At 42.1% G+C, this 13457-nt stretch overlaps 1 protein-coding gene across 1 annotated transcript in view; it reads right to left on the bottom strand.

Annotated features, from left to right (window-relative positions):
* Window positions 1–587: 587 nt before the first annotated feature.
* Window positions 588–13457, bottom strand: part of tnfsf11 (TNF superfamily member 11) — a 41825-nt gene continuing 28955 nt past the window's right edge. Inside the window, exons 3-5 of the mRNA XM_080203316.1 lie at window positions 10556–10592; window positions 8033–8125; window positions 588–3872 (exon numbers count right to left, since the gene is read on the bottom strand). Coding sequence (XP_080059442.1) covers window positions 3451–3872; window positions 8033–8125; window positions 10556–10592 — 552 coding nt within the window. The 3' untranslated portion in view covers window positions 588–3450. The remainder of the gene's footprint in view (window positions 3873–8032; window positions 8126–10555; window positions 10593–13457) is intronic.

Raw genomic sequence — 13457 nt, 5'->3', positions numbered from 1 at the left:
CAGACAAGAAGGGCCAAAAGGCCTGTTTCTGAGCTGTAATCTTCGATGGTTTCTATGGACTAGACAGGGTAGATGCAGGGAGGATATTCCCGATGATAGGGGAGTCCAGAACCAGGGGTCCTGTAAGAATTTTATAGGTTTCAGTGAGATCTATCTCACCACCAGCTCTATCAATCTTTCACTGTCTCTGATTTGTCATGCTACTTGTCCCATATCTAGTACTGAATGAACCGAAATTTCGTCCAGAATAAAATATTGGGAAGACCGAAGTCATTGTCTTCAGGCTCTGCTACAAACTGTTCCTTGGTGACTGACAGCATACCTCAGTGTCTGGCTGACCAGACTGTTTGCAGCCTGTGAGAACTAGAGATGAGCTTCTGAATCTGTGTCATTTTTGATATCGTATTGCACTGAGTGATCTTTCTTCAATTACATCTCAGAATTTGTATTGTCTCCTCCCAGTTTGACATGTTGGCGGTCTACGCTGGTATAAAAGTACCATCAAAACCACAGTCACAAAAAACAATACTAGAAACACATAACGTATTCAAAAGTGCAGTTTATTATATTTTATAACAAGCCTTTTGATTATCTCAAATTAAAAATATTAAGATATATTCTGAAAACAACCCCAAATATACAACAGATATTGCTAGGTAACATTGAAAACTCTTCTCAAACAACTTTATACAATGATGAGAATGACATTACACATACTCATTTTCAATAATATTGATGAGGACAAATCTCATAGTAAAAAGATTTTTATGTATAGCAAGTCTGAACAACAGTTGTGTTGCCATCCCTCTCTTTTCCTATTTTAGTCGGGAGCTGCATTTTCCTCGGCTGACCTTCCATCTCAGGCCGGGTGAGAAATGTGCAGTGTAGCGAATTCCGTCGAGGGCTCAGTCAGACGAAAGAAAGCCACGCTCCCTTTCTATGGCACAGGCTACCATAAAGCTGTTAAGTGTACAGGTCTCATTTTGAGAAGCCAGGGAAAAGGCAGGTGTAGAAGGTAAATGTCTGTGATGGATTTGGTGAGGGTGGCTTGGGGTGCTGTGAGAGATCAGTCAAGCAAGCTGGGTGGTGAATGGGGGGAGTTGAGAGGATTGTCAAGGGAGACTAGGGCTTAGAAGGTGGGTGTAGTTAAGGAGTGGGGGACAGATGGGATCTGGGGGGTTGTTGGGGAAATGGGGATGCTACTCGGGGGTTTCCCATTGTGGAGAAGTATCAAAACTGTCGTTATTTAGTAGTTAGAAGTGGCCTTAGTTCTTCCAGGTTTTTCTTGGGTAACTATTCCTGTATGATATTCGGATCCATCTGCACACTGCAGTTCAAATCAGAATATCAGATTGTTCCTAGTGCAGGGTAATTGGCCAACAGAAGTTTGAATTTCCCAGGCAATTGCATTCAGGCCTTGCATGGGGATTTCCAGGGAACCACCCCCCACCCCGTGAATGGAAATTATGGGCCAATATTAATAAAAATACTTTTTGAGTATTGCTGAAAAAAGATATCACGTTGAAGCTTTTCGTCTTGCACTCATCAGGACAGACACAAGAATGCTAAATTTCAAAGGGCGCAACAATATTCACTTCATATAAAAAGGGGTGCAAGTGGGTTGGCAAATCATAGAATCCCTACAGTGCAGAAGGAGGTAATTCAGCCCCTCGAGTCTGCACCGACTCTCCAACAGAGCAGCTCACCCAAGCCCTGTCCCTGTAACCTCACATATCCACTCTGCTAATCCCCTTAACCTGCACATCTTGGGACACCAAAGGGCAATTTAGCATGGCCAATCCACCTAACCTGCACATCTTTGGACTATGGGAGAAAACAGAGCACCTGGAGGAAACCTTCCCTCCTCACCCCCATAAATACACACACACACACATACACAGAATGTGCAAACCTGGGTAAGATATGTCAATGCAGACTTAACAGGTGATTGGTCTTCTTCTGCACTGTAGGGATTCTATGATATTTTGGCTCAGTCAGTGCTGTCTTCATCTTTCAATGATTTCAGGGATAGATCCTTCAAGGAATTATGGAATTAAATTTTTTAGATTGGTTATTAGAACGCTCTCCATCTTCATCCATTGGAGGTGGGAGCTCTACTAAGAATCAGGGACGCCCAGTATACAAGGGAGGAGACCAGGATTAAATCCTGAACCAGAAGCAACTGGAGTTAGGCCAGTTTCAGATTGGAATGCGGTCAGTTTCAGGTATTGGATGTATCTGTTACTTTAAAAGACATACAGAGGCACATGTTAAAGTGCCTGAAACACAATCCATTTCAGTCGATGATTGTGCTTCACAGTCACGCAATTTGTCTTTTGCTCCAAGGGGAAAGGAGTGTTTTGTCTTGTTGCCTAAATCTGCATCTATCACGAGTAAGCTTGTGTTACAACTTCAGTTTAGCTTTGATCCCTAACCTCTTCATCATTTGCAGGACTAGAATTTAAATTTAAAAGCCTCCATTTTTAGGTTGGCTAATTGCCCAGAGCCACAAACCAGTAAGATTGGTAGCAGGGGAAAACCAGCTTAATGTGGATTTTGGTCATCAATTTCAACTGATATCAGAGCTCTCAAAGCCACAACACTGGTAATGTATGGTTTCCCACCCAGTTAAGACTAGTATATGCAAGTAGAGATGGGCTTTAAATCATGGCTTTGGGCGGCACAGTAGCACAGTGGTTAGCACTGCTGCTCCGCAGCTCCAGTGACTGGGGTTCAGTTCCTGGCTTGGGTCACAGTCTGTGTGTGGAGTTTGCACGTTCTCCTCGTGTCTGCGTGGGTTTCCTCCGGGTGCTCCGGTTTCCTCCCACAGTCCAAAGATGTGCAGGTTAGGTTGATTGGTCATGCTAAAATTGCTCCTTAGTGTCCTGAGATGTGTCGGTTTGAGGGATTAGCAGGTAAATGTGCAGCGATATGGGGGTAGGGCCTGGGTGGGATTGTGGTCGATGCAGACTTGATGAACCAGATGGCCTGTTTCTACACTGTAGAATTTCTGTGATTTCTATGAATGCTGTCCTCACTGCTTCATTATGCTGGTCATAAGCGCCTCCTTTTTTTGTTTTTACTTTTTTTTTCTTATTATTTTGTTTCGATTTATTTTGTGTTACATCATTATTTATGATTAGTCAGATTTTAATAGCATGATAATGCTGTTATCAGTGAGTTGAGATTGTCCTGGTTCTGGGGTGCAGGTATTGAGGCAGAGGAGTGCTTTAGGTTTGAAGCATTATCTTTATTAATGAAACAGTGATAGAAGATTCTCAATCATCAGTCTTAACTGACACACATCCATTATTTTCTTATCCTATTTAAGCAATGGAATGATTGAACTCAGAGCCTTGATGGTGTCAGGATTAAGTTGTTCCCTGCTCACTTTCGAGTATTCGGAGTGGGGAAGTGTTAAACCTCAACAATGCACAAGTGACACTTAATTCAATCCATTTTGAATGCTCCCAAGTAACTGGATGCCTCATCAACATCTACTAAAGAGACGTTTGACACACTCACAAAGATTTTATCGCCGCTGAGCAGATTGAAGACCCCCCCTTGATAGACTGAATACAAGTTATGGTTACCTGAGCACCAAGTGCTGGCACCCCTCAGGATCAAAGTTGGCTTTGGGTATTTGGCCATCTTCCTGTAGACGTACTGAATCAGCTGATACTCTCTTGTGCTCATGGGGTGGTCTGCATGATATCGGAATAAAATCTGGGCATAAATATAGTACAGGCCTTGGTGCTTGATTCTCAAGGATCCTTGGTTGTAGCGCATCTCTCTGAGATGTGCCAGTCCCACCTTCTCTTCCCAAGATGTTATCATTGTCCCTTTCAACCCAGGAAAGCTGGTCTGGAGACCTGAATGATAAGACAAGGCAGAAGATTTGAAAGAGACCATTTAACAGGATGGCATGGCCTTATCTGCTTCATTCCCTCCCCAGTCCATTCCACCACCACTTATATTAATCTATTGTTCAAGCAAATTAGAAAGTTTTGTAACAAAACATGATGTGACACTCTCAGTGAGTAAGTGGAGAGAGAATTTATATGAATGTTATTGAGGAAGGGATTGATTGAAAAGGGCATTCCACATTGTGGTTTTATTCTTTAATATGGAAATGTGTGAGAAAGTGAAATTTTAGCAGCAACTTGGTGCTGACTTTGTGATAATTGTAGAACAGAGTGATAGTGAGAATTCAAATAGTGTGTGGCTAGTTATGGAAGTGCTTCTACCAAGCTGGAGATGGAAAAGGTAAGGAGGAATTCAGATGGAGTGTTGTTTCAGATATGGAGAGTGAAGATCCCGGAGGAGAAGTTAATGATGGTTGAGAGGGTTTAGAATAGAGGAAAAAGCAAAGCCTCATTCAGGGCAGGAATTGTCAACTTTACTTCCAATTATTGATACGAAAAGTTTTCCAGCAAATGAGAGATGGCTGAGAGGGGTAGGGGGAGCTATACCAGGAATGCATAAAGTATACAGAAGTGGAAGGCAGCAGTGGCCTGGTGACCAAGGTTTGTGGGGTGGGGTTGTGGGGAAGTCAAAGATTTATAAGGCTTAAACCTTGGGGAGGATAAAGGGTAGCATTAAGAAATAAATGAGTGTCATCTATAGAGAAAGGTGGCCAAGAGGAGGAAATAGCTGCAGTTGATGTTTCCACACCTGTGGAGAACCAGGCTGAATAAAGCAGGTTTGGAGGGGAAGTAAAAAAACAAAGGGCAGGAATTTCTGGGAACCACCTGATGTCAATGCATGTTTGGCTTTACCATCATATTAACTGTCTCACCCACGACGATTTCCACAGTGGGCAGGACCAGAAGATTTAGGCCAGAGTGTGAAATGAGACTAGCAATTTACTAAAAGAGAGTCCCAAAATGTTCTATAGACATATAAATAATAAGTGATAAAAGGAGGGCTGATTAGGGAAAAGGGGGGAATTGTGCACAGAGCTGGGTAAATCTGTCTTCATTAAGGAAGAAGATGCTGCACAGATCATGGTGAAATTCAGACATTTGGAAGATTTAAAATTGATAAGGGGAAAGAATTGGGTAGGCTGTCTATACTTAAGAGTTGATAAGGCACCAGGATCAGATGAGACGCAACCAAGGATATTGAGGGAAGTGAAAGTGGAAATTGCAGAGTAATTGGCTATCATTATCCAGTCTTACTTAGACTCAGGAGGTGATGATGCCAGAGGATTGGAGAATTATACATGTTACACCCATATTCAAAAAGTTGTACAGACAGTCCTTGACTCAACATTTGAGTTGTGACAAACAGCATGGCTCCTTTAAGGGATGAGCCATCGTGGGCCACATGTTCCGGTGGGCCTATTGCAGCAGAGCATGTGCGTGGATTAGGCTGTCCCCCATTTGGAACCTGATGTACTCTATGCCCCATTAATACAGCTTAGGATATTGTGTGCTTTTATCAGCCACTGTCCTGTTCAATGATTTATGCACATATGCACCCAGGTTCTTTTGTCATTTAGAATTGTACCTCCTATTATGTATTGTCTCTGTGTTCTTCCTACCAATATGAATCACTTCACATTTCTCTATGTAAATACCATCTGTCACTTATCCACCCATTCCACTTAATTGTCTATGTCCTTTTGGAGTTCTACATTATCCTTATATATAGTTCACATATTTCTGTGTTTATCTACACATGTTAAAACTGTTCCCTGTACATCAAGGTCTAGATCATTAATATATATCATGAAGAGCAAAGGTCTCAAAGTTAACCACTGGGAAATTCCACTTGAAACTTTCAACGGAGAAGGTATCCATTAATCGTTACTCTGTTTCCTGTCACTCAACCAATGACCTAGACTTTGGCGTCAGAGTCCACTTGGCGTAAAGTTTAAAATGCCTTTATGTAGAGGGACCTCCTGGTTGCTGAATGTAGTTTGAGTTGTGTGAAATTAAGTGATGGTGTTCACTCAAGTGTTGTGGGAAATGATAAATTGATAATGCAATGTGCAGAGAGTTGTATAATCTCACCTAGATAATAACAATGATGTCAATTGGGTTATTTTTCAGTACGATAGACACCTTATTAAAGAACAAAAGATCAAAAGCAGCCCAGGAAACAGGCCCTTCGGCCCAACGAGCCCGTGCCGCCATTTTAACACTACCAGTCCCCCCCTCCACCTGTGACCCTTATCTATTGTTTTGTGGTCATCCACATTGAGGGAAACTAATTTAGGGATAATTTATTACTGTCAATCAGCCTAATAGCACATCTTTGGGGTGTGGGAGGAAACCGGAGAAAACCCACACAAGCACGGGGAGAATGCGCAAACTCCCACAAACACTGGCCCAAATCCATGTGTCTGCACAGCAAACAGTGATAGTCACTGAGCTGTTGTCTTGCCCAGTATTTGGTCCAGTTTAAGCACACACTAACGACATGAAGCACTAGGCCAATCTCAAACAACCAAGAGCAGCCCAAGTACGACCCATCGCGTGTATGCCCCTCGTTGGACAACAAGGCAGACTGACTTAAAACCTGTGAATGAAAAGAGAAAAACATTATTAAATTACCATATCCATTTACCTTACCAGGGACGCCCCAATGCTAATGAGCCTTATTTAAAACAATCTCCTATATCCACCCAACTCCAACCCACTCATGTGCCTGCCTAAGTTACTCTTAAACAACTCTAGCGTGCTTGCCTCCACCACCTTACTTGGCAGAGCATTCCATACCCCCACTACCCTCTGTGTGAAAAACCTCCCTCTAATATCTGTGTTATACCTCTCCCCCCCTCACCTTAAGCCCATGGCCCCTCATACTGTGTGTCTCTAGCATAGGAAATAGCTTACCTCCGTTTACTCTATCTATACCCTTCATAATCCTATATACCTCTATGAGATCCCCCCTCAGTCGCCGTCTTTCAAGGGAAAAGACCCCCAATTTGTTCAATCTTTCCTCATAACCCAGTCCTTCCATACCAGGCAACATCCTGGTAAACCTCCTCTGCACTCTTAATCTGAGGATTATGAGGATTTTAGATCTGAATGCACAAATGACTATCACATCAAAGTTACACATATACTGGCAGATAGGAAGGAAATTTTTTCCCTTGGAGAGACCAGTAACCTGGAGTAAGGTAAGGTAAGGGACAGAAGCATTAGAGGGGATTTGAGGAAAAGCTTTTACACCCAGAGGAGGGTAGGAATCTGGAGTGCACTGTCGGAAAGTGTGGTAGAGGCAGGAACCCTCACGACATTTAAGAGGCGGTTAGATGAGCACTAACAAGACCAAAGACCAAGTGCTGGAAAATGGGATTAAAATAGATAGGTACTTGATGGCTGACACAGACATTGATGGGCCAAAGGGCCTCTTTTTGTGTTGTAAGCCTCTGTAACTCTGTGACCATCTGCCTCATTTGCACACATATGGTGCTCTTCCTAACAGGTCCTCATCAAAAAGGCATTAGATACCATCCATATCAGAACTGTACATGTATGGTGCAGATGACATTTTACATCAAAAACAGCATCTGCAGCATTGAAAAGAGACAACTATAAAGCTAAATTCTGCAACTACAAACTCCACTTGGTACCTCCATGTTATGTGAAGCTCAGATCAGGAAGTGGGCGGAGGGGCAGATGATGGAGGAGGAGACGGCAGAGGAGGTGGGGGTGCCAATCTTCTAAGATTGTCCTGGAGTCTCCAGAAATTAACACTTATGAGTAATCCCTGGAAAATGATTCTCCTAATATTGGAAAGATCTGTCCTTTGAACACTTTGATCCACTCGTTGTAACAATATTGCAGATGAAACAAAATAGACTGTCAGTGACCATGTCTAAATAGGATTGATGAACTCCTGTTCCAGATACCATTGAATGGAAGGACACACAACAAGTTGAATATGTTGGAAGATGTTTCAAGGGAAAATGAAATAGCCCTAGTTTGCACGTAAAAGGGAGGTGGGTTAAATTCCCACTTCAGTTGTAGTGGTAAGGATTGAACAGGATTCTACTTTATTAACACTAAATGGAACTTACCAGAGGGATTTTTAGTTGGTTTCTTTACAGTGAGATGAGCACAGGGAGTCTTCCCTGAATTCTTCCTCATGCGGTTGGACGCTTCCGACAAATCTGAAAAGCAAATGTGCTGCAAGTGAAAACTGCTGACAATAATCTGCTCGCCTGTAGGATCTGAACATGCCAACACTCTCGGTCTAAATTCAGGATTTGATATACAGCAGGAAGGTCCAACTCTATAGCCTTGGGAGGAGACAAATGAGAGGAAATCTTCCAGAGATATCCAAGGTACTGAGGGCAACTGAACAGTCAATCCAGAGCAATGTGCATGAACTCAAGGCAGGAGAACTAGGAGGCCAAGGGCACACAGGTAGAGCTGACTAAAAGGGTTGATATCAGGAAGTTCTTCACACTGGAAGTGTAAAGTATGAAGTGGTCACAAGATACGAATGGAAATGGAAAGTCTGGAGTCTTCTGATAGGTTGTGGAGAATTTGATCTCTTAATTGGGAGAGCCCTTATTTCTCATCTCCACTCCCTGGTTCTAGATTCCCCCATAAGGGGAAACATCTTATTATCTATCCTGTCAAGCCCTCTCTGAATCGATAAGATCATCTCCACTGTATATAAGCCCAATCTGTTCAACCTTTCCACAGAAGACCCCCTTCTCAGTGTAGTGAACATTCTCTGAACTGCCACCAATGCGAAATAAGGTTCACAGGACTCCAGGTGCAATGTCACCAATGTCCTGTGCAGCTCTACCAACATTTCCATCCCCTTTGCCTTCCTAATTAGTTGCTGTAGCTGAATGCAAACTTTTTGAGATTCATGTACAAGGACACTCACATCCCATATACCACAGCATTCCGCAGCCTCTCTCCTCTTAACAGACTCTGCTTTTCCATTCTGCCTGTTATCTATATTTAACCTATCAATATCCCTTTGCAAAGTTTTAGTGTTCTTCTTGCAACTTTTTCTCCTCCTACCTTTGTAATATCAGCAAATTTGCCTACGATACATTCTGATTCTTCATACAAGTCATCACAGAAACCTGCAGTACAGAAGGAGACCATTCAGCCCATCGATTCTAACTACAACAATCCCACCCAGGCCCTATCCCTGCAACCCCCCATATTTACCTCGCTGTTCTTTCTAACCTACACATCTGGATACTATGGGACAATTTAACATGGCCAGTCAACCTAATTAATAGAAACAGTGAATAGTTGAGGCCTCAGCACTGATAACTTGCGGCACTCCATTAGTTACAGGTTACCAACCTGAAAATGACCTATTTATCTGGACTCTCTGTTAGCTAGCTAATCCTCTGTCTCAACGTCAATATATCATTCCCCTATACCATGAGCTCCATGTGTTCTAAAGAAAAATGATATTGGACTTGAATTGTTAACTCTGTTTCTCTCTCCACAGATGCTGCCATACCTGCTAAGATTTTCTCCATCACTTTTTAATTTCAGATACCCAGTATCTGTAGATATTTTGCTTTTATTAACCTGAGCATTTAACTTGGCTGGCATCTTACCAAATGCCTTTTGGAAATCCAAATACACTACCATTGAAATCTTGCTACTGTTCACGCCAGAGGGATCTTACAGTCCTATCAAAACACACCCCCACCCCAGGCGGCAAGGGGTATGTTCAACAGGAAACCCCATTGAGGACAGCGAGTACCATAAGATCCCACTGCTAGTGAGCTGTGTGCACTTCCAATAGTCATGAAACACGGCACAGAGGGGGAAGAAAATCCTGCTCTACATCTACTGATTCCCCTTTATCCAGCCTGGGTTTGTTATTTCCTTAAATAACACTAATAAATTTCTCTTACACAAAACCATATTCACTCTGCCTGATTGAAATATGATTTTCTAACAGTCCTGCTACTACCTCCTTAATAATGTATTCTAACATTTACCCAGTGACAGATGTTGGACTCACTGGCCTATAGTTTACTGCTTTCTGTCTCCCTCCTTTTTTGAAATGTGATATATGAAAAATATGTGGAGTGGACCAGGACTCCTGATATCATTCTAACTTCCAGAATTTTCAGAGAGTTTGAGAGGGAAAGAAAGCAAACAATGGGGAGAAAGAGGGTGTGAGTCTGAGAGTATTGGGGGTGGGGGTTGGATTATAGGAGCAAGAGACAATGAGAGAAAAGTGAGTCAGAGAGTGAGATTGCGTGTAAAGGCAGGTGAGTGTCTAGTTGCAGGGGAGCAAGAGCAACAGGGAGCAAGAAGAGAAAATGAGCTGAAGGCATGGAAGAGATCCAGATCGTGGATAAAGGGTGAAAGAAGTGAAGTGGAACCAATGAGCGTTAGAATGAAAACGGGACCAGGTTTGATTCCTTCAATTACCAATTTACTGGATAATGCTCAATATGCTGACTACATATGGAATGGCCACCTCCAAGCTACTGATCCATTGGAATTATCCCTGAGAGAAGTTCAGATTCTGTGGAGAAACAAACGTCTCACTGAATTAACAAACATTCTTATTCCTAGACCAAAATATGGATACAAAGTCTTACCTCTGTGTTGTTGTTTGCCTGCAGCATTGTGAACTACCTAGAGAAAGAGAAAAAACAGTTGATCTTTCTGTTTGCTTCAAACACAGTCACCTGTTCCAGTGGAATCTGATTCGCTCAGTACACAGACAAAAAGCTGATGCTGTCTGGCGCTTTGTGTCAATCAGAAAAATTAATGCGGATTAAGGGATCATGGGAAATTCTTGCTAAGACTGAGAGTAATTCCCTACCCCATATTTTCTCTAGTGAAAACATCAATGAAAGACTTACAGACTGGAATAGTGAGCATCACAAAACACCTGACACACACTGTTGGAAATGGACTGGCTGGGTATATTCCAAAGTAAGTATAGTGGGGTCACAGTACCAGTACACAGATTACTGAGGCAGAGTGCCACTCGCTTTAAGGTGACAACATTGCAGTGTTAACTTCCCACACAGCAGGAGCCTGATGATGAGCCTTATCAAAATTGTTTGGCACATGCTGTCTCTAACTTGGAGAAACTGGCCTCACAGATATTGTTTATGAAAAGCTTTGGTTGGCTTAGAAAAAGCCGATTTTTGCTTGCATTATACCCTTCAAAAATGCAATCAATTTTCTAGCTAACTCAGCATGCCTTCTGAGTTTTAAAATGTCGTCAAGTTAAAACTAAGTTAGTTAATATTTTAAGCTTAGCAGAGGCAGAAATCTCTTAAAATGAAGTCTTTGCATAAATGATGCAAACCATACACAGGCTCAATACCTTCCGACGGACAAAAAGGGGCGGGAGGCTGTCTCTTCTGAAAATCGACCCCTCAGAGTGTGCAGCACTGCCCCAGAGGGGTCATGAACATTTGAACTCTTGAGTGGTGAGCGCTGCCCAGTGAGCCAGGGCTGACAGAGAGACAATAATCACAAAAACAGGAGCAGATCAAAAAAAAGGGGGCAATTTTCCAGTTCCTCCTGCCAGCAGGATCTTCTGCTGGGTAGGCAAGCCACCCAAAATGCTGTCAACTTTGGCAGGACCAGAAGATTCCATCAGCAGACAATGGCGAACCATCTCCACAGCCAGAAGACCTGCCATGGGGGTGGGGGTTGAAAAATGCTGATCAAAGATTAAACATTAAGGATCAATGAAAGGAATCAATAAACAGTGGGTCAGATTGGAAAGAAGTAAAACATTAAGAAAGTGAATGACAAATATTAAAAATGAATCAGATACGGTGAAGAGAAAACAAGATAGTTACAGATTGAAAAACGAGAATAAGTTCACAGACTGCTGAAATTTCACTCTGAAATTTCATTTCCTGGCTGTGGATGCTCCATTACTGAATATATTTAAGCCTGAGATAGACTGATTTTGGGGCCACATTCTCTGACTTTGTCTGTGGCTGGGATTCTCCAGTCCCACTGCTGTGAACAGAGATTTGCCAAATTCTCCATTCTGGCTGGCAGTGGAGATGTGTGAAACTGGAGAATTCTGGCCTTGCACTCTCAGGGAATTAAGGGGTATGGGGAACAGGTGGAAAAATGGAGTTAAAGCCCAGGATTTGTCATCATATTGAATGGTGGAGCAGGTTCAATGGGCCTTGTGGTCTACTCCTGCATTTATTTCTTATGTTTTGTGCAACACGCAATGAAACTCATTTCTATTTTTGACATGTTTGATGGGACGACAATCACCATCCATTAATGGGTTGGGTAAGCTCATTATAATAAGGAGCGCAAACTTGCTGACTCTCACATTGGTGATCTGTGGTTATCACAGTAGGTGTTCAAGCATGAAATTCTAACCAGAGTGTGAGCAGAAAAGTGACCGTTTGCTGTAAAGTTTGCTGTTAACTTCACTGCCTAATCCACAGCTGTGTGGGTTGGTGCATTCTCATTCTATTGGGCATGTTTAAGTTTTATGTATTAGCTGTACTGAATGGTAGTGAGGTGTAGCAAGTGACCAAGAAGTTAAAACCACACGGTTTAAACTCAGTACAGGCACCATTTAACTCTTTTCACCATCAACCCATATAGAAAGTTCAAATCAGATACTACAGCTGGTTGGATCATAATTGTATAGTTGATTCCTAAGTTTGGCTAGGATTATCCTCAATAAACAATATTTATTAATATTATTTATGTCATTTAATATTATGCTATTCAAATAGAGATGGCACAACTTTTAAGTACAGAGGGATCTTGGAGTCCTGGTACTTAGAATCATAGAGTCCCTACAGTTGATATTGAAAATATCGTGGACTTTAGCAAGGCCTTTGACAATATACCACATGTTAGGTTGTTGCATAAGATTAAATCTCACAGGATCCAGGGTGATCTTTTCCTAAAAGTACAGGAGTCTAAAACTAGAGGGCATAGGTTTAAGATGAGATGGGACAGATACAAAAGTATCCAGAAGAGCAATTTTTTCACACAGAGGATGGTGAGTGTCTGGAACAAGCTGCCAGAGGTAGTAGTAGAGGGGGGTACAATGTTAACTTCTAAAAAGCATTTAGGTAGTTACATGGATAAGATGGGTATAGAGGGATGTGGGCCAAATACGGGCAATTGGGATTAGCTTAGGGGTTTAAAAAAAGCGCAGCATGGACAAGTTGGATCGAAGGACCTGTTTCCATGCTGTAAATCTCTATGACATTTAAGAGGATATTTCAGAATACACAGTATAGATATATTCCAATAAGTAAAGAAACATCCAAAGGACATACAAACCATCAGTGGTTAACTAGAAAGCCTTGAAGATGGTATCAAACTTACAAAGTTCATAATTGTGCAAAGCTGGAAGATCAGCTTTTAATTAAAATATATTTTAAATAGCATTAGCAGGCCCAGGACTGAAATCTGTAGGCCTGCTAGCCTCTTCCCCTCCCCCTGCTTGGTTCACTCCAGCAGTGTTTACTCCAACAGCTCTCCACATGC

This window comes from Carcharhinus amblyrhynchos, chromosome 15 (genome assembly GCF_965287045.1).
Source record: "Carcharhinus amblyrhynchos chromosome 15, sCarAmb.v2.hapA, whole genome shotgun sequence".
Classification (NCBI taxonomy): domain Eukaryota; kingdom Metazoa; phylum Chordata; class Chondrichthyes; order Carcharhiniformes; family Carcharhinidae; genus Carcharhinus; species Carcharhinus amblyrhynchos.
Note: the sequence above shows the minus strand (reverse complement) of the source record. Positions and strands in the feature narration are given on the sequence as shown.